We start from the raw sequence: 21,883 nt of genomic DNA, 5'->3' as shown, positions 1-21,883 counted from the left end.
GCGCACCCGCAATCACTGCGCAAACTTAAACATTCGGCACACTTTTCAAAGTCCGGTCTGCGCCGAATCACGTGTTTAATATTTCGATCAGAGTTGAAGTTGCTGCTGCTTGGAAAAACTCCCAGATTTAGGAAAACTGGAGGAGGAATTCCCGGAGATAAACTTGTGTTTGATAAACATAAAACTGATCCTGGAGCAGATTTAGATCCTGCTGGGATTAACTTCCCTCACTGGAGGAGCAGCGGGCTGAAGAGCTGGAGGACAGAGACCCCTAGCGGACAAATGAAGCACTGCACAGGATTTATGTTATTCCACAATATTCAAGATATGGATCATCCATCCATCCATCCATCGTCACCTGAACAGGTCTCCAGTCCATCACAGAGGATATGGATCAAATATTCATAAATATCTTTTAGATATAACATTTCCCTTTTTGATTTGATTTCTCTGCCTTTTAGTTTCCATCAGGCTGTTTAGTTTAGTTCATCTGAAACCAAACAAACCATAAAATCAGAGGAAATGTTTGGTTTCTGTGATAGTAATAAAAAATTTACACTTTGGTTTTTACAGAATAATTCATTCTGATATTTTTATTACAATGTAAATAAAAACATTTTTATTTTTAAAAATGATTCTACTCTCATTAAACGTCTTGAAAGGTTTAAACCTGCCAGCGATGAGATTCGTCTTAATGAACGGTGAGCCGGTTGGTCGCTCTGGTGCCTTGCAGCAAAAGGTTGTGGGTTTGAATCCCAGTTCTCTCTGGGTGCTGCAGCTTCCTGCCACTAATGATAGAAAAACATTTTAATAGAATGAAAACAATGTTTAAAGTTCCATTTTTTTCCTATAGGGACTTTTTCATGTGCAGTAATAAAAATCTGTTTTTATAGTTTAATAATCTATGAAACAACTGGAACTGTGAAAAACAAAATGTAAGATCTTCATATTTTCTTTCTCACTGCCATGTGCTGAACTGACCTGCATCGGTTTTAGTTGTTCAGCATTTTGTTAAATTATAAAGACCAACAATAACAAAAACCCTCAAAATATCATGAACTTAAAAACACGACGAGCAGAAAAATATTTAGCTTGGTCAGTTTGAACCAGAATGAAGCTTGATTAGAAGATCAACTCGTCATCTGCATATCGGTGATTCTGTAAAAACGGAGCCGGATAAAAACCAGGAGGGACCAAAGAACGAGCCCTGAGGAACACCTGATCCCGGAAATCAGTTTATTCCAAGGAAAACACTGAAGCAGGAGGGAACTGTTCACTAACGGGAACATTTTATTTATGATTATTTATTATCTGTCAAACATTTTCCTCCTGTTGGAAACAGGATGCAGCAACATTCAGGTGTTTTTGTTTTGGACCAAAATGTCTCTGGATCTTTGAGTCTTGATACCAGAGTTAATTAAAAACAAAAAACTCATCCACGGTGCAGGACGTTTCCAGATTAGAGGATCAAACTTCAAGTCTTTGTCCCATCAACGATCAGCTGATCAATGACCTGCTGATTGATCACAGCAGGTCAAAACTCCAGGACTCAGGTAGATCATTAAAGGACTAAATGGGATAAAAATCATTTTAAATAAACATCTGAACAGTTTATACTACAAAACCGAACCTAATCCAACTTTAAATTCATTGAACTTTACCAAGTGTTCCACATTTATTATTATTCTCAGATGTTTTTAACTTTCTGCAAGAGAAGAATCTGGAGGAAGACGAGACGTCAAACTCCGCCCCCTGCTGGTGCTTCTAGAGAACTACACATGCAGTTTGATCTGTTCATCAGGTTTCAGGTCCGATCAAAGGCAGGCGATGAAGATGAAGAGCAGGCGATGAAGATGAAGAGCAGATGATGAAGATGAAGAGCAGATGATGAAGAGCAGGTGATGAAGATGAAGCAGCTTCAGGTGGAAACATCTCAGATTTATTGGAAACATCAACATAAACAAACATGGAGTCTCCAGAGAAACAGACGGAGGAAAGTTCACTCTGACCAACATTAACAAAGATCTGCTGAATGACAGGAGGTCTCACTCTGTTTAATATCCCCCTCTGTAACCCCCTCCCCCTCTATAACCTCCTCCTCCATATCCTCCCCTGAAGCCTCCGCCCCTATACCCGCCTCCTCCCCCATAACCCCCACCCCCTCGGTACCCTCCTCCCCCCCGGTACCCTCCGTACCCCCCTCCTCCTCCTCTGTACCCCCCCCCTCCTCCATATCCTCCTCTTCCTCCGTATCCTCCTCCTCCTCCATCAAAGCGCGCCATCTTGGGAGGTCGCGGTCCGTCCCCCATCCTGCAGACAGACAGCAGACCCTTTAGCTGGATCTCAGCAGGTCGGGGTGTGGGAATCAAACCAACGGCCTCTCCGGTACCTCTGGTTGGCGGCCATCAGGTTGATCCCGGCGGCGGAGGGTTTGGACACCTGTCTGATGGCGTTGAGCAGCTTCTCGTTGCCCTGGTCCAGCTGGTTGATGAACTCTGGGTCCTTGGTGACCTCCACCACCAGAGCCTCCAGGCCGGCCCGCAGGGCGGCGACGGCGCCCGCCGCCTCATGGCGGATCTTCAGCTTGATCCTGGAGGAAAAACGCCGACATGAGGGGAAGGATCAGGTGAAGCTGAGGAGTTCTGCTAGATTTACAAACGTTTTCATCGTAAATGTTTTGGTTTCTGAATATTTAGTTATTTTGTCCTTTTTCAGTTTGAACCCAGTTAACGATTATTTCAGTAATCCACTGATCCTTCAGTCCTAATGAACCGAAATGGAACATGCTGCAGTTACGGTCCAAACAGAACCGGGTCTACCGGATCATCAGGAGGGAAACATCCTAAATATTCTGTGAGATCCAGAACCATCAGAACCATCAGAACCAATGAAAGAAACACAGGCGGGATTATTTCCCTCTATGATGATGATATCTGCTGATAATCTGGTGCTGATCCGGTCCCCCCGCTGAACCGGTCCTCCACCAGAATCGGACCCCCATCAGAACCGGTCCTCCACCAGAACCGGTCCCTGGATCCTCCGTGGTCTCACCAGTCGTCCAGCTCCACGATTTCCCCGTTGGAGCTGATCTTCTTGCAGGCGAACAGCAACAGCTGCAGCGGACTCACCAGCGTCATCCCCTTAGCCGAGATGGCCCGGGTCCGGATCTGAAACAGAACCAGAACCTCAGCCGGGCGCCTCCAGACCCGCAGGAGTCCAGCCGTGGCGGCGCCGCCCACCTTCTCTCCGAAGACGAAGAAGGGGGAGGGGTAGTTGATGTCGTGGCTGCTGAAGGGGCAGTTGACGGAGGACTTGTGGATGAGCGCGTTGCGGCCCTCGGTGGTCAGGATCTTCCTCTTCTCCTTGTGGAAACAGACGTTGGGGTAGGAGCCGTAGGTCAGCAGAGACACCACCACGTCCAGGTTGTTGTCGGGTCCCACCGTGTTGAACATCTGGGTCATCAGGCAGCCTGCGGGAGGAAACGGACCGTCGTCGTCACTGAGCCGGGGCTCGGCAGACCGCCGCGGGGCGTTCAGGTACCTTCAGGAAACCCAGAGTTCACCAGGATGTCCTTCAGCTGCACCTTGGCCTCCCAGGTCATCCTCAGGGTGGACATGTTGAGACGTTTGTGTTCACAGAAACGGTTCTCAGCCTCTTCACCGTTAACCCTGAGCAGAACCAGGACAACAGCCGGGCTTTGATTAGGCCAACTCATGTTTCTGCATGATAATGATGATATAACTGGACAATATCTAATGTTTGTTTCTTGTTTCTCCACTGGTGACTGAATGACGATTTATGACTTTATTTTTGTGTTTTTTTTATGTAAAGCACTTTGACCTTTACCATGCTAACACTGACCAACACTGACCAACACATCAAACTCAAGAACTTTGGAAGAAAAAAAAGAGAAAATAGAAAAACTAAATCATGCAAATGGAAATGATTGAGCTCGTTCTATTTTATAATGAAATTAACTGATTTAGTTCTGATGTCAGGTCCGACAGAACCGACGGGCGGCGGTTCTGCTGGCTCACCTGACGTCGTCCCAGGCCTGGAAGACCGACAGCAGCGCCACGTGGTCCGAGAAGCGGCTGCCGGAGAAGTTCCTGTGGACGAAGCCGAGGCGCTTCCCGTCGTTGACGAACGGCTCCGGGAAACAGGAAGCGGCCGAGATGGTGCACATGGCGTCTCCGACACTGGGGGGCGACAGAGAGCCGTCAGAGAGCTGGAGAGGCTGCAGAAGAAGAACGGAGCGGCAGACACCGACTGGAAGATGCAGCCCATGATCATCATCTTCCCCAGCCGAGGCTCGATGGGCAGCCGGGCCAGAATCCGACCCAACGGAGTCAGCTCATCGTTGGAGTCCAGGGCGTCCAGATCTGGAGAGGAACCAGTTAGACCAGTTACACAAGTTAGACCAGTAGAACCAGGAGAACCAGTCAGACACAGCTGAATCAGTGAGACAGGTAAAACCAGTCACACCAGTTAGACCTGTAGAACACGTTTGACCAGGAGAACCAGTTAGACCCAGTTAGACCAGTTACACATGAACATTCACATTTTCCACATTAACACAATTTAAACATAAATAAGAATGAAATGTTTTTTAATTTTCAGTTTGTCTATAACAGTAAATAGATTTAATGTGATCACTTTGTTTTCAATTAATTTTATTTTAAATATTTTGTTTTTGTCAGAAATGTTTTTAAAAGTATTTTTTCTCTATATGATTGGTTCGTGTTGCTTTTACAGTGTAATCTGATTAATCCAGTTTTTTAGGTTTTCAAATTAATTGACATTTAATCACCTTATTAAAATAATAAGTCAGGTCATTTGTTGCCAGAAGATGATTTTAAAACCCTGATTATATTTTATAATAAACTTTATTTACTCAGCTCTAACATGAATGTCACCATTATTACCAGATTATAACATAATTACACCTGCAGTCCATTAATCATTTTTTTAGTCTCACTTTTTGTGTAAAATATTTATTAGACAACCTTAAACTCCAGTCTCCTCCGTGGGCTGCCACCTTATCATGGTGGAGGGTTTGAGGGCCCCAATGATCCTAGGAGCTATGCTGTCTGGGGCTTCATGCCCCTGGTAGGGTCACCCAAGACAGACAGGTCCTAGGTGAGGGACCAGACAAAGTGCAGCCCGAAGACCCCAATGACGAAGGAAAACTTTGGACTTGGTGTTCCCTCGCCCGGACGCGGGTCACTGGGGCCCCACTCTGGAGCCAGGCCTGGAGGGGGGGCACGATGGCGAGCGTCTGGTGGCCGAGCTTTTACCCATGGAGCCCGGCCGGGCTCAGCCCGAAGAGGAAACATGGGCCCCCCCTCCCATGGGCCTACCACCCGTGGGAGGGGCCAAAGGGGTCGGGTGCACTGTGTGATGGGTGGCGGCCAAGGGAGGGGACCCTGGCGGTCCGATCCTCGGTTGCAGAAGCTCTTGGGACATAGAATGTCACCTCTCTGGTGGGGAAGGAGCCGGAGCTAGTGTGTGAGGTCGAGAGGTTCCGGCTAGAAATAGTCGGTCTCACCTCGACGCATGGCTCTGGTTCTGGAACCAGTCTCCTTGAGAGGGGCTGGACATACTTCCACTCTGGAGTTGCCCAAGGTGAGAGGCGACGGGCAGGAGTGGGCATACTTGTTGCTCCCCATCTCGGCGCCTGTACGTTGCGGTTTACCCCGGTGAACGAGAGGGTAGCATCCCTCCGCCTACGGGTGGGGGGACGGGTCCTGACTGTCGTTTGTGCTTACGGGCCGAACGACAGTTCACATTACCCACCCTTTTTGGAGTCCTTAGAGGGAGTACTGGAGAGTGCCCCTCCTGGGGACTCCCTTGTTCTGCTGGGGGACTTCAATGCTCACGTGGGCAATGACAGTGAGACCTGGAGGGGCGTGGTTGGGAGGAACGGCCCGCCCGACCTGAACTCGAGCTGTGTTCTGTTGCTGGACTTCTGTGCTCGCCATGGATTGTCCATAACGAACACCATGTTCAGGCATAAGGGTGTCCATATGTGCACTTGGCACCAGGACACCCTAGGCCGCAGTTCGATGATCGACTTTGTCATCGTTTCATCGGATCTGCGGCCGTATGTCTTGGACACTCGGGTGAAGAGAGGTGCGGAGCTGTCCACTGACCACTACCTGGTGGTGAGTTGGCTCCGGTGGTGGGGGAGAAAGCCGGTCAGACCTGGCAGGCCCAAACGTGTTGTGAGGGTCTGCTGGGAACGTCTGGTGGAATCCCCTGTGAGACGGAGCTTTAACTCCCATCTCCGGCAAAACTTCGAACACGTCCCGGGGGAGGTGGGGGACATGGAGTCTGAGTGGACCATGTTCCGTGCCTCCATTGTCGAGGCGGCCGGTCGGAGCTGTGGCCGCAAGGTTGTCGGTGCCTGTCGCGGCGGCAACCCTCGAACCCGTTGGTGGACACCTTCGGTGAGGGATGCCGTCAGGCTGAAGAAGGAGTCCTATCGGGCCTTTTTGGCCTGTGGGACTCCGGAAGCAGCTGATGGGTACCGGCGGGCGAAGCGGCATGCGGCTCGGGTGGTTGCTGAGGCAAAAACTCGGGCGTGGAAGGAGTTTGGAGAGGCCATGGAGAAAGACTTCCGTACGGCTTCGAGGCGATTATGGTCCACCATCCGGCGTCTCAGGGGGGGGAAGCGGTGCAGCACCAACACTGTTTATAGTGGGGATGGTGTGCTGCTGACCTCTACTCGGGACGTTGTGGGCCGGTGGGCAGAGTACTTCGAAGACCTCCTCAATCCCACCAACATGCCTTCCATTGATGAAGCTGAGCCTGGGGACTCTGGGTTGGGCTCTCCAATCTCTGGGGACGAGGTCGCCGAGGTGGTTGAGAAGCTCCTCGGTGGCAAGGCTCCGGGGGTGGATGAGATCCGCCCGGAGTTCCTTAAGGCTCTGGATGTTGTAGGGTTGTGTTGGCTGACGCGACTCTGCAATATCGCATTGACATCGGGGGCAGTTCCCCTGGACTGGCAGACCGGGGTGGTGGTCCCCCTGTTCAAAAAGGGAGACCGGAGGGTGTGCTCCAATTATAGAGGGGTCACACTCTTAAGCCTCCCTGGCAAGGTCTATTCGGGGGTCCTGGAGAGGAGGGTCCGTCGGATAGTCGAACCTCGGATTCAGGAAGAGCAGTGTGGTTTTCGTCCTGGTCGTGGAACACTGGACCAGCTCTACACCCTCGGCATGGTCCTGGAGGGTGCATGGGAGTTCGCCCAACCAGTCTACATGTGTTTTGTGGACTTGGAAAAGGCGTTCGACCGTGTCCCTCGGGGAGCCCTGTGGGGGGTTCTCCGGGAGTATGGGGTACCGGGCCCTTTGATACGGGCTGTCAGGTCCCTGTATGACCGGAGTCAGAGTCTGGTCCGCATTGCCGGCAGTAAGTCGGGCTCGTTTCCGGTGAGAGTTGGACTCTGCCAGGGCTGCCCTTTGTCACCGATTCTGTTCATCACTTTCATGGACAGAATTTCTAGGCGCAGCCAAGGTGTTGAGGGGATCCGATTTGGTGGCCTTAGGATCACATCTCTGCTTTTTGCAGACGATGTGGTCCTTTTGGCTTCATCAGATCGTGATCTGCAGCTCTCGCTGGAGCGGTTCGCAGCCAAGTGTGAAGCGGGGATCAGTGCCTCCAAATCCGAGGCCATGGTCTTGAGCCGGAAAAGGGTAGAGTGCCTTCTCCGGGTCAGGGGGGGTGTCCTGCCCCAAGTGGAGGAGTTCAAGTACCTCGGGATCTTGTTCACGACTGGGGGAAGAAGGGAGCGGGAGATCGACAGGCGGATTGGCGCAGCGTCTGCTGTCAAGCGGGCGCTGTACCGGTCCGTCGTGGTGAAGAGAGAGCTGAGCCAAAAAGCGAAGCTCTCGATTTACCGGTCGATCTACGTTCCCACCCTCATCTATGGTCATGAGCTTTGGATCATGACCGAAAGAACGAGATCGCGGATACAAGCGGCCGAAATGGGTTTTCTCCGTAGGGTGTCTGGGCTCTCCCTTAGAGATAGGGTGAGAAGCTCAGTCATCCGGGAGGGACTCAGAGTAGAGCCGCTGCTCCTTCACATCGAGAGGAGCCAGTTGAGGTGGCTCGGGCATCTGGTCAGGATGCCTCCTGGACGCCTCCCTGGTGAGGTGTTCCGGGCACGTCCCACCGGGAGGAGGCCCCGGGGAAGACCCAGGACACGCTGGAGGGACTATGTCTCTCGGCTGGCCTGGGAACGCCTCGGGATTCCCCCGGAAGAGCTGGAAGAAGTGGCTGGGGAGAGGGAAGTCTGGGCCTCCCTTCTGAAGCTGCTACCCCCGCGACCCGACCTCGGATAAGCGGAAGAAGATGGATGGATGGATGGAAACTCCAGTAGAAGTTAAAATCAGAGCAGCAGATGAAGCAGCCTCTCCACACAGCGCCCCCTGGAGGCTTTCAGGAGAATATTCAGGCCTGTCTGTCCTGAGCTGGAAGAGATGAAACGTCTCTGAATCCCCAAAGCCCCTCCCACCTCTGAGTGTGAACTCCGCCTCGATGACGGCGTCCAGCGGCGGCGGTTCGATGGCCTTGGACAGGAAGTTGCCGATGCCTCCGAGCCTCAGCAGCTTGATGCTGAGCGCCACCTCGTGCAGCGGCGTCCTGAAGATCTCGGGGGTCATGTGCGTCTCCAGCCTGTGGGGAACATAAACACATGATGGCGTTCGCGGCACGCGGCGGTTCCGGATGCGTCCGGGTCGGCCGGCCTACTTGTCGAAGCGAGCGCGACTGCACAGGTGGAAGCAGAAGCCGGGGCGCACTCGGCCGGCGCGGCCCTTCCTCTGCTCCAGGTTGGTCTTAGAGGCCCAGACGGTGGCGTAGTTGGTCATGTTGTTATGGGAGGTGAAGAGCTTCACCTTCTGCCTGTCGGGACAAACTCAGGTTAATCTGGAGGGAACCAGGGCCGGACGGCAGGAGGTCAGGGGTCAGGAGGTCAGGGGGCCGAGCTCTTACTTGCAGGAGTCGATGACGTAGACGACGTCGTTGATGGTGATGCTGGTCTCAGCGATGTTGGTGGACAGGATGACCTGAAACGACGGGCCAAGAATCAACTTCCTGTCCACCGGGAAGCGGAGCGGCTCCCGGCGTTTCCCAGAACCCACCTTGGTGACGCTGTCCGGAACCGGCTCGAACACCCGCCTCTGCTCCTCCCTGGGGATCTGGCTGTGCAGCGGCAGGATGCGGTACCGGCTACTTCCTGGAATCAGAACGACACTGCTGCGTTAGCTCACGTCTGGAGGAGATTCTGGCGCCAGAAGGGCGGGTTCCGGTACCGAAGTGCGGGTTGGTCTCCAGGTGCCGCTGCATGGAGTAGATGAGGTTCCAGCCGGGCAGGAAGACCAGAACGGCGCCGGCCACCTGCAGCGTCTCGATGTACCTCAGCAGCGCCTCCACCAGCTCAAACGACGTCTCCTTCTCACTGATCTGAGCCATGGAGCGCTTCGTCTCCGCCGTGTAGTCCGACCCGCAGATCAGGTTACAGTTGGTCTGCAGAGAGGACAGGTGACAACCAGAACCAGAACCAGAACCAGGTTGGAGGCCCTCAGAACCCCATCAGACTCAGCGTCCTCACGTCATCGTCTCCGCCGTCCTCGTCTTTGTCCTTCTTCTTCCGGTCCATTGGCGGGGAGACGAAGTTAGTCATCTGGATGCAGTCTTCCAGGAAATACTCTGAGACAAACCGGATATTTCAGCCAAATATTTCACATCCAGGCACAAGAACCTCACTGGGAGGAGACGATCCCAGGGGATGGCAATGAAAAATTCAAGATGGCTGCCATGGTTGTCAAGGAAAATTCATATTTTAACTAAAACTTCCAATATAATCGTACATAACTGGACCCATAACAGTCATATTTTAGATTTTTCTAAATGGAAGATTAATTTCTGCATGAAAATCACAGATTATCTGAACATGTTTGGCATCAATTCACATCCTAAATATTTCGAACCATAGAAAACATTTTCTTGGTCTTGTGTTTCCTTTTCTCTGGTGGATATTTTTCAAAAATGGCTGCCATGGTTGTAATGGAGCTAATGCTAGCCATTAGGACGTCTTTATCTCCTTCCAGCTGATGAACCTGAGACTCGCCAACAGTAAAAACTCTGTTTCTTTTTCTGCTTCATTTGACTATTTTAGAGTAATAAGAGCAGGACGACCAAACGTGAAAACAAATGAGACATAAAATTTATCCGACCTCAGGGGTTAGCATGCTAATGCTAGTATCCACACTTGACAGGTTTTTACGGTAACATGTGGCTCCATTTACCGTCCTGCAGAAGAACCAGAACCAGATGGATCCGTCTGGACCAGGCGGGGCTCACCTTGAACAGGGAAGGTCCGGCCGAACACCTCGATGATGGGGCAGTTGAAGAAGTATTCCCTGAACATGGTGGTGTCGATGGTGGCCGACATCAGGATGATGCGGACGTCCGGGAAGGCCTGGATCACGTCCCTGAGGACCACCAGCAGGAAGTCCGTCTGCAGCGGCAGAAACACGGTGAGAAACCTCAGAGTGGGTCCGGGTCCGGGTCCGGGTCCGGTCGGGTGAACTCACGTTGATGTCTCTCTCATGGATCTCATCGACGATGACGTGGCTGATCCCCCGGATTCCTGCTTCCAGCTTCCGGAGGAGAACACCTGGAGACGGGAACGTTTACTCCTCACATCTAACAGCTCAGAATAAAGTCAGTTTAATCACCACAGAGATAAAAACCAATAAAACTTTTTCCTCCAACTTTAGCTTGGGTTTATTTACTTTTATGTCAGTAGATTTAAATATGTTTTAGCTGGAAATTATTAGTTTTTGTCTTGGATTTAAGCTAAAATTATTTACATTTCTTCTCTGTTTTGGTCATTTTAGCTCCAGTCCCCCAGGCATGAGATACTTTAATGAAAGGAATGAATTGATGAGATTTTGGTAGAAATGCAGCTGTAATAAATGTTAGACTCAGTTTTTGAAAGGAAGTCAAACAGTTTTTAGGTTTTTCTCTCAACAACAAGAAAGTTTTTCTGCTGGGACTCGGCTGTTTGTGCGTGTTGGCAAAATTCTCAAACTGCAGTCAGGAGCCCAAAACAAACCAGAGTCTCTTGAATATGAGACTTTGAGTCAAAGATTTTCTTGTTTAAATAGAATTAAAAAGTTATTTTAGGTTCAGCTGATCAGAAAGTCTGCAGCTAGATTCAGGTTTCGTCCTTTTAAACTCAGACCAATAATCATTTATCCTCAGTGTGTGTGGTTCTGGGCTGTGACCTGCAGCAGGGCTCCCCCTGCTGGCAGCTCTGCGTACCGACGGTGCAGAACAGGACGCTGGCGTGCGGCCGCGGCAGGACGGACTCGAAGCGGACGCTGTAGCCGCAGCTCTTCCCCAGGTCCTCTCCTCTCTCGTAGGCGACCCGCTCGGCCACAGACACGGCGCTGATCCGCCGGGGCTGCAGAGGGATCGGGTCAGAACCGGGTCTGAGCTCAGAGCCGTGGAAACGGGTCGGGTTCTACCTGCGTGACCACGATGTTGCAGTCGGAGGCGCGGCCGCCCTTGATGAAGCGGTCCAGGATGTACTGTGGGACCTGCGTGGTTTTGCCGCAGCCCGTCGCTCCTCTGATGATCACCACCGGGTTCTGCTCCACTGTCGCCATGATCTCCTCCTCAAACTGCTGGACAGGAAGCTGCGCTCGCGCCGACAGGATCTGGAGGACGGCAGGAGGCGGGTAAACGTTTGGGTCGGGCCGAGACGGCGGCGGAGGATCGGCGAGGCGGGCGGACCTTCTGCAGGTTCTCATCGTGTTCCAGTTGGTACATCAGCTCGTCGTGGAGATCGCCGCTGATCTGCTCCGGAGTGCACTGGACCGGAAGAACCACAAGTCAGGACCCGACCGGACCCGACCGGGACCTGTCAGAACAGGAGGAGCGAGGGTCTCCTACGTAGGCCAGTGGTCCCTCGTCGATGTTGCTGCTGGTCCAGGGGTTCCAGTTGACCTGCGGCGGTGACCAGGGGACGACGCCGCTGCTGCTCTGCTTCTGAGACGGCTCGAAGGCGGCCATCTTTCCCTGGACCAGAGACACCGGGGCGCCGGGGTCCGCAGGCTGAAACGACACAGTTCAGGTTGTTACTGCCCTCTGCAGGCCAGGAAGGAAACTACAACCACCAGGTTCTGCTTTAAAACGATCCAACTTTTACTGGAGGGTTTGATCAGCAGGTTAACGCTGAAGCTGAAAACTCCCACATTTATTAACGTCAGTGAAGGCATCAGCTGCAGGTCGTTGATAGTTAGCAGGAACAGAAATAATCATGTCATGATCTGTCTCAGGTCCAACAGAACTTTCTTTAGAAGCTGCTGTTTATTTTTTACTGTTGATATGAAACTGATAATTTTGGATTCAGAACCAGTCACTGAACAGTTAAAGGTTCTGCTCAGAACCGGATTCATTTCACACAGAACTCACTGTGGTCCGATTAATGATCATAAACAATCCTCAATAAAAAGGTCCAATCAGTCTAGGCCCTCTGGTACCGGGTCTCTGGTACCGGGTCCTGGACAGAACAACCCATTTCCTGTACTGACTCAGATCTGTTTCTTATTCATCGTTCTGAGCCCACCCAGCCCGGCCCATCAGAACCGGACCAGCTGGTTCTGATGGTTCTGAGGCGGACCCGGTTGAGGGGACTCACAGGCGGGGGGATGTGGACTCCCAGCTCCTGGACCACGGCGGCCAGCTGCTGCTGCAGGTCTGGAGCCACGTTGACCTCGTAGGCCTCCAGCTGGAACAGACAAACAGAGGGTCAGGTTCTGCTCCGGTTCTGATGGCTGGAGTGGTCCGACCGCAGCTGGTACCGTCTCGCCCTCCTTCTTCTTGGTGACCCCGGAGTATGGCTCGATGACCCCCAGGTGGTACAGCTGCCGGACCACGGACAGCGCGCAGGACTGGGCCGCCAGCTTCTTGTTGGAGCCGTGCTCCCGGGCCGTGATCTCTGAGGGGAACCAGAGCAGCGGGTTAACCAGAACCAGAACCACGTACTGGACCGGGCCGCTGGTTCTGAGAGGAGCTCTTACTTCTGCCCAACTGCCTCACAAACAGCTGCATCTCCGCGATGAAGCTCCTGCAACACAAACATCCTGCTTCACTTCCTGTGCTCACCAAAATAAAAGCACATCGCCATTATCATCATCATCATTATCTTCATCATGGTGGTCCGGTGAGGAGCAGAACTCACCTGTGGCGCCACCGGCAGGAAGTCTGCATGTGTTTCTGCGGGACTTTCCGGATCATTTACCACCAGCAGCAGCAGCAGCAGCAGCAGCAGCAGCTCTGCCCTGCAGTGACACCAGAAATCACAACCAGACTGCAGCTGACCCTCATATTAGCCCCGCCCCTTCACCCTGCCCCCCTCCCCCTGACCCCACCTCTCATATTAGCCCCACCCCTTCATCCTGCCCCCCCCCCCCCCCCCCCATGACCCCACCTCTCATATTAGCCCCGCCCCTTCATCCTGCCCCCCCATCACCATGACCCCCGCCCCCTTCACTCCCGCCCATGGGACCGCTTTAGAGCGTCTAAATGCCGTCCCATGTCTTACTTCGGTTCGGTTGTGAGTTCTGGTGTCACCTTGTTTTTAGCAGGTTCGACCCGATTCACCAGCTAAACATCTGGTACCGACCAGGACCTCAGAGGGGTCAACCTGGACCCAGTACGAACAGGTTGGTGAACACAGAGGTCTACAGCAGGGTACCAAAGGTGAAGCTGGTTCTGGTGTTTGGGTTCTGGTCAGAGGTTCTGAGACCGCTCTGGTGTAGCCGACACACCCTGGAGGTCTCTGGGTTTGAGCCGTCCAGCACAAAAACATGCAGAACTTCCTGCCGACCGCCCGGTTTCATCCCGGCCTCCGACCCGGCCCAGGAGGAAGAGAAGGAGTCCAGCTGAGGTTGGATACACAGACCAGAACCTCTGATGGGCCGGTTCTGGTTCATCAGGGATTAGAAAGTGAGAAGCAGTCCGGCCCGGTTCTGCTCTTCCTCTCCTGGATAACCCACTGAAGCAGAAAGTAATCCCGGTTCAGTCCATTTGCTCCGTCTACCAAGTCTGGTTCTGGTTCTGTTGGAGAGCTCTTTCTGTTCAAAGTGGGTCTTTTCTTTCTACTGTCGCCTTGTGCTTGATCAGGAGGAACTGATGTTTCAGAGTAAAGAGAACCACAGAAAAGCTTAACTTAAAGTCCGAACAGAACCTCAGACCCAATCCAGACTTCAGCAGAAACATTTCTTCATGCTGCGATCTCAGATTATTACCAGATTATTATCAGATCATTACCAGATTTTTACCAGATTATTATCCTAATATTTCTGACTCAGGCGTTCATGACAGACACGATCAGAATCTATGATAAGATGTGAAAACCCGGCCCGGTTCCTGTGTCTAACAGCTCAGTCTGGATCTGGTCTGAAGTTCTGCTGCGGTTCTTAGACCCAGCCGGTCCTCCGGTCCAGACCTGTTGTGGTCCGGTCCCACTTGGCTGTACTTATACTCAGCACTGGTTTTCTCCTTCTGGAAGAACTGGTTCAGACGGGCCTTGGCGTTCTCCAGGGTCCAGTTTCCGTGCAGGTTGGCGTTCAGATCCACCTCCTCCGACTCCAGAGTCTGAGAAGGAGAACAGATCCATCAGATGGAACCGGTTCAGCCTCAGAAACCCAGCCCGACCCCAGCCTGGTACCGCCTGGGCCTCCTGCTCGTCCCTGCGGGCGTAGTACTCCTTCAGGTTGGCTCCTCGCTCCCACTCCGCTCCTCCTCCCCCACCTGAGTAACCCAGTCCAGTTACTCCTGGAACCGGTCCACTGACGCCAGTTTCCCCTGAAACATAAACCAGAGTGAGAACTCCCAGAGGTTCTGTGTTCAGTTCTGATCCAAACAGGACTTACCTTGTTCCTCTTTAACAACCAGGTGAGGAGGCAGAGGGCCGCTGGGAGGAAGGTTCCCGAAGGTTTCTCCTCCTCCTCCGTCCGGCTGGTCACCTGCAGGAGGACCGACCTGCAGGTCCAGAACCGACAATTAGTTCCAACCTTTAGAGGGTTCTGACTGAATAATAATAAAACACTTTATCTGAACGAGAAACACAGAACAGAAAAATAAAAATATAAAACGATAAAAAGGTTTAGATCAATAAAAAGCTAAATTAATGTTAGAAAGAAATGACATTAGACAGAAAAAGCCAGTTTGAAGAAATGAGTTTTAAGGTTAGATTTAAATGATGGCAGAAAATCTGAATTATGGAGAAATTCTGTTTAGTTCAGTTTAGGAAAGTTTTGACCATGATTTAATTTCACAGAGGTAATCTGAAGAGAAGAATGGTGGAAGGATGCAGCCGGGTCTCATTAGCACAGCAGGAAAAATGATCTTCTGGAAACAAGACCAAGTGGAAGAAGAATCATGATAAACAGCAGAGGACCAGAACCAGAACCCTGAGGAACACCTGGGGTGACTGGGGATGACTCTGACTTGAAGTTCTTGAGTTGGACATAAATCTGTTGCAGTAAGCAATAAATCAATTAATCGCTTGATGAATTAAAACAAGCTCTATAATTTTCCTTTTACATGATTTTCCTCTCTTCCTACCAGACTGGATGACAAAAGTTTCATTCTGGCAATTTGGTCTCAACTACACAGTTTTTGGAAGGACAAAGCTGTTTGCAGAGACTTCATGATCATTTTATTTTGTTGTTTCTGTTGTTATTTATTTCTTCTGGATATTTATCTTTGAGAATGTGTCCTTGCATTATTATGCCACTATATTAGTTGAAAATGGTCTCAAATCAACAATATTGTCATTTATTACAATAACTTCTGGGACCATTAATTGTCCTGCATTGTGACAGGACCAGGTGGACAAAATGTCGACGGTCTTCAGGTACGACTTGAACACATTCAAAGAATGAACTTTGTCCTCTTTACACACAGATATACAAAACTAACTCAATGGAAATGGCAATAGTGACATGCTTTATTTGAAAAAGGTTATTTTATCTTATTTCCTGTTTTCTGTCACCTTGATGTGAGTGGAGTCTGCTCGTCTACTTCATTCCTTTGTTTTAAAGAAAGTTGTGCAGTTTGTTTTACATGGAGATGAGAGTCATATAACTGAACAATTTGTTAAAAACCTAATAAACAAAGTGTGAAAAAAATATAATTAATGAGCTTTGTTGTGCTGGGTAACCAGAACACTGACCCCGATGGCTGGGACCTCGGCTGCGTTTATCTCTCCGACCCGGACCAGATAGTTAACGAAGTCCCGGGCAGCGTTGGTCTGAGCGTCCTTCTTGTTGGTGGAGTTCCCCATCCCGATGTAGTTGAAGCCGTCGACTCGGACCTGCAGGAGGAGAGACTCGGGTCAGAACTGAAGTGTGGAGCTGCTGCTGAACAGCGATGGAGGACTCACTTCACACATGAACTTCTGCCTGTTCTTGTTTCCTGCAGCTCGGATGTCGTAGCTGGGAGTTAGCTTCTTCTTCCCGCACCAGGCGTACAGGAAGTTCTTGATGTCCGCCATGATGGAACGCCAGGAAGGAGACGGTCCTCCTTTGATCCCACCTTAAAGTTACACAAACCATTTTAATCAAAGTGGCAGTAAATATTTCAACTGAAGTTCAGGGTTTGTCCACTGACTTCTGGTCCAAATGTATGGAGGACTGATCCTGCCAAAATTAGCAATAAATAAAGAAATAAGTAAATAGATGGATGAAGTAATGTGCCAAATACTGCATCCAATATATATATATATATACAGTTAGGGCCAGAAATATTTGGACAGTAACACAATTTTCGCGAGTTGGGCTCTGCATGCCACCGCATTGAATTTGAAATGAAACCTCTACAACAGAATTCAAGTGCAGATTGTAACGTTTAATTTAAAGGGTTGAACAAAAATATCTGATAGAAAATGTAGGAATTGTACACATTTCTTTACAAACACTCCACATTTTAGGAGCTCAAAAGTAATTGGACAAATAAACATAACCCAAACAAAATAGTTTTTTTTCAATATTTTGTTGCGAATCCTTTGGAGGCAATCACTGCCTTAAGTCTGGAACCCATGGACATCACCAAACGCTGGGTTTCCTCCTTCTTAATGCTTTGCCAGGCCTTTACAGCCGCAGCCTTCAGGTCTTGCTTGTTTGTGGGTCTTTCCGTCCGAAGTCTGGATTTGAGCAAGTGAAATGCATGCTCAATTGGGTTAAGATCTGGTGATTGACTTGGCCATTGCAGAATGTTCCACTTTTTTGCACTCATGAACTCCTGGGTAGCTTTGGCTGTATGCTTGGGGTCATTGTCCATCTGTACTGTGAAGCGCCGTCCGATCAACTTTGCAGCATTTGGCTGAATCTGGGCTGAAAGTATATCCCGGTACACTTCAGAATTCATCCGGCTACTCTTGTCTGCTGTTATGTCATCAATAAACACAAGTGACCCAGTGCCATTGAAAGCCATGCATGCCCATGCCATCACGTTGCCTCCACCATGTTTTACAGAGGATGTGGTGTGCTTTGGATCATGTGCCGTTCCCTTTCTTCTCCAAACTTTTTTCTTCCCATCATTCTGGTACAGGTTGATCTTTGTCTCATCTGTCCATAGAATACTTTTCCAGAACTGGGCTGGCTTCTTGAGGTGTTTTTCGGCAAATTTAACTCTGGCCTGTCTATTTTTGGAATTGATGAATGGTTTGCATCTAGATGTGAACCCTTTGTATTTACTTTCATGGAGTCTTCTCTTTACTGTTGACTTAGAGACAGATACACCTACTTCCCTGAGAGTGTTCTGGACTTCAGTTGATGTTGTGAACGGGTTCTTCTTCACCAAAGAAAGTATGCGGCGATCATCCACCACCGTTGTCTTCCGTGGACGCCCAGGCCTTTTTGAGTTCCCAAGCTCACCAGTGAATTCCTTTTTTCTCAGAATGTACCCGACTGTTGATTTTGCTACTCCAAGCATGTCTGCTATCTCTCTGATGGATTTTTTCTTTTTTTTCAGCCTCAGGATGTTCTGCTTCACCTCAATTGAGAGTTCCTTTGACCGCATGTTGTCTGGTCACAGCAACAGCTTCCAAATGCAAAACCACACACCTGGAATCAACCCCAGACCTTTTAACTACTTAATTGATTACAGGTTAACGAGGGAGACGCCTTCTGAATTAATTGCAGCCCTTAGAGTCCATTGTCCAATTACTTTTGGTCCCTTGAAAAAGAGGAGGCTATGCATTACAGAGCTATGATTCCTAAACCCTTTCTCCGATTTGGATGTGGAAACTCTCATATTGCAGCTGGGAGTGTGCACTTTCAGCCCATATTATATATATAATTGTATTTCTGAACATGTTTTTGTAAACAGCTAAAATAACAAAACTTGTGTCACTGTCCAAATATTTCTGGCCCTAACTGTATATATATATATATATATATATATACAGGGGTTGGACAATGAAACTGAAACACCTGGTTTTAGACCACAATAACTTATTAGCATGGTGTAGGGCCTCCTTTTGCGGCCAATACAGCGTCAATTCGTCATGGGAATGACATATACAAGTCCTGCACAGTGGTCAGAGGGATTTTAAGCCATTCTTCTTGCAGGATAGTGGCCAGGTCACGACGTGATGCTGGTGGAGGAAAATGTTTCCTGACTCGCTCCTCCAAAGTGGCTCAATAATATTTAGATCTGGTGACTGTGCAGGCCATGGGAGATGTTCAACTTCACCTTCATGTTCATCAAACCAATCTTTCACCAGTCTTGCTGTGTGTATTGGTGCATTGTCATCCTGATACAAGTCACCGCCTTCAGGATACAATGTTTGAACCATTGGATGCACATGGTCCTCCAGAATGGTTCGGTAGTCCTTGGCAGTGACGCGCCCATCTAGCACAAGTATGGGGCCAAGGGAATGCCATGATATGGCAGCCCAAACCATCACTGATCCACCCCCATGCTTCACTCTGGGCATGCAACAGTCTGGGTGGTACGCTTCTTTGGGGCTTCTCCACACCGCAACTCTCCCGGATGTGGGGAAAACAGTAAAGGTGGACTCATCAGAGAACAATACATGTTTCACATTGTCCACAGCCCAAGATTTGCGCTCCTGGCACCATTGAAAACGACGTTTGGCATTGGCACGAGTGACCAAAGGTTTGGCTATAGCAGCCCGGCCGTGTATATTGACCCTGTGGAGCTCCCGACGGACAGTTTTGGTGGAAACAGGAGAGTTGAGGTGCACATTTAATTCTGCCGTGATTTGGGCAGCCGTGGTTTTATGTTTTTTGGATACATTCTGGGTTAGCACCCGAACATCCCTTTCAGACAGCTTCCTCTTGCGTCCACAGTTAATCCTGTTGGATGTGGTTTGTCCTTCTTGGTGGTATGCTGACATTACCCTGGATACCGTGGCTCTTGATACATCACAAAGACTTGCTGTCTTGGTCACAGATGCGCCAGCAAGACGTAAACCAACAATTTGTCCTCTTTTGAACTCTGGTATGTCACCCATAATGTTGTGTGCATTGCAATATTTTGAGCAAAACTGGGCTCTTACCCTGCTAATTGGACCTTCACACTCTGCTCTTATTGGTTCAATGTGCAATTAATGAAGATTGGCCACCAGGCTGGTCCAATTTAGCCATGAAACCTCCCACACTAAAATGAGAGGTGTTTCAGTTTCATTGTCCAACATCTGTATATATATATATATATATATATATGAATAAAAATGTACTAAATGAATGTCAAATATGAAAAAAATAAACTAATAATGAAATAAAAAGGGAAACTTATTAATAAAACAATAACATTAGAAATGAAATAGAAAATGTGATGAAGTTACATTTATACTATTGAAAATTAGCATTTATGTCACACTTTGTCAACTAAGCTGGGAAAGGTTTAAATTTTTGGGTGCAACATTTGTCAAATAAATTATCAAGCTCTATATTCATTTCTATATTTATTTTGGCAGGATCAGTCCTTCATACAATTTAGCTTAATTTAATCAGGTAAAAAAAGAAAAAAACAGAAACATAACTTGGTGCAAATATTTTCTACTGAGGTCCAGCTTTAAGGATCAAGCTTAAAGCAAACCTGCAGAAACTACAGACTGACAGACTGTAGTTTAGACAGTCTACAGACTGACAGACAGTCTGTAGTTTAGACAGTCTACAGACTGATAGACAGTCTGTAGTTTCTGATGAATAATGTAAAATATGTAAAGAAAAAAATAGAGAATACTGGAAACATCCAATTCCATTTTTTAGACTGTGTGGACATGCAATGAGTTTAAACTGCTATAAATTAAGTTTTATTTAGCCAGAACTGAGGCCAGGGAACCAGAACTGGTCCCATCTGGACTGGACTACCCAGCAGAGAGTTGAGATGATTTCCCAGGAAACAGTTAGTGGAAAATGTAAGCTGATTTCTGTCTGACTAAATCTGGCCACATGTACATGGTGACGGTATGTGCGTCCGGAGGTGATGTTCAGAAACTCCAGCGGATATATTTAACTGCATTAGACGACCTTATTCACTTCCCAGATCATTTATAGAAATTGTTTTATAAACTTCAAAAGTGGATCCAAGAAGGTCGGAACCGGGGATAAAAGAGGGCAAGTCCAGCTACTGTTAACATTTTACCTCTTTTAGTTGTAACTTTCACACATTACGCACTCATTATAAGCACTATTACGCCAGGGAGCTACTTCCTGATTCCTTTTAATTATAACATTATATAAACATTACATTTAACTGCTAGCACAAGTAATGCATGCTAAGCTAATATTAGCCGTGTGCTAACAGCAGTTTTGTCTTCGGAGACGCTTACTTTCCCTCACAGAGACACAAAACGGGGTTAATAACAAATAAAGCACGATAAACACAATTTTCTTTACTCACAATGAAGTCAGAAATTAGGAATGTCTCTCTGGAATCCCACAAACTGACAGAAACATAAGAAAACGTTGATTTCCCTCAAATCCTACCGGTTAGTAATAAATCTGTACCGCCACCATCTGGTCCGGAGGAGGAATTACACTGTTTCGTGTTTCTCCAGCTACCAGTGCAAGGATTTCTGGTGTAGGAGTTGTATTTTATTTTATTTTATTTTATTTTATTTTATTTTATTTTATTTTTTGCCTTTCACAAAAATAAAACAAAAATTTAATTCTGTTTGTAGCATTAAAAATATAATTTATAATCCTATAAATCAATACTGTAATAATTGTCAGTGTTTATAAATATTGGTTTTAATGGTGAAAATAGATCAGAAAAATTAGTTAGAAACCACATATATCATGGATACACTATAACATATAAAGACCTATTTCCGTTTTTTATATGTTATATAAAGAGTGGTAGGTAAAACAATGTACTTTTTAAATCATAAATCACTGTAATCATTGTATCCCTCTTTAATTAAAGCGCTTGTTCTAGAATAGCACCCCTCGTGGTAGCATCGTGGTGTAGCAGCTCTCTTAGCCCTGATTTGTTCTTTCTCTAAAGGTTTAAACAAACTTCCTCGCCCTCCTGGAAACATTACCATCCATGCTTATGGGTGTGAACCTGCGACCGTATCACCAAAACGTTCCAACAACTTCTTCTGATGCAGAAATGAAAGTCCTCTGTGATGAATATTATTTACTGTCCATCAAACAGAACAACGAGGCATCTTGGAACCTGCATAAATATAGTTCTGCATTTATAAAGAGGAACGATGGCTGTTTAAAGGGAATAAAGCTGCAGACCTGACAAAACATCAGAAACATCAACACACAGAGGACAGTGGTGTCTTCTCAATCTGCTTTTCATAGCAGAATGAAAGTCA

General features: G+C 48.5%; 1 protein-coding gene across 1 annotated transcript; it reads right to left on the bottom strand.

Annotated features, from left to right (window-relative positions):
• Positions 1 to 1,267: 1,267 nt before the first annotated feature.
• On the bottom strand, positions 1,268 to 21,066 carry dhx9 (DEAH (Asp-Glu-Ala-His) box helicase 9). Its single transcript, XM_032564388.1, has 28 exons — positions 20,956 to 21,066; positions 16,466 to 16,617; positions 16,256 to 16,396; positions 14,952 to 15,060; positions 14,747 to 14,883; positions 14,525 to 14,673; positions 13,095 to 13,141; positions 12,876 to 13,012; positions 12,713 to 12,802; positions 11,965 to 12,126; positions 11,806 to 11,883; positions 11,538 to 11,729; positions 11,332 to 11,473; positions 10,599 to 10,681; positions 10,366 to 10,522; positions 9,614 to 9,711; positions 9,315 to 9,528; positions 9,144 to 9,238; positions 8,995 to 9,068; positions 8,752 to 8,904; positions 8,516 to 8,676; positions 4,271 to 4,382; positions 4,038 to 4,199; positions 3,541 to 3,668; positions 3,240 to 3,469; positions 3,052 to 3,167; positions 2,390 to 2,590; positions 1,268 to 2,310 (listed from the first exon to the last, which is right to left on the bottom strand). Exons 2-28 carry the CDS (start codon positions 16,574 to 16,576, stop codon positions 2,055 to 2,057), a joined length of 3,735 nt encoding a protein of 1,244 aa, XP_032420279.1. The 5' UTR covers positions 16,577 to 16,617; positions 20,956 to 21,066; the 3' UTR covers positions 1,268 to 2,054.
• Between the last annotated feature and the right edge of the window lie 817 nt (positions 21,067 to 21,883).

Source organism: Xiphophorus hellerii, chromosome 6, assembly GCF_003331165.1.
Source record: "Xiphophorus hellerii strain 12219 chromosome 6, Xiphophorus_hellerii-4.1, whole genome shotgun sequence".
In the NCBI taxonomy this organism is placed as follows: domain Eukaryota; kingdom Metazoa; phylum Chordata; class Actinopteri; order Cyprinodontiformes; family Poeciliidae; genus Xiphophorus; species Xiphophorus hellerii.
This window is presented reverse-complemented; position numbering and strand designations above follow the sequence as displayed.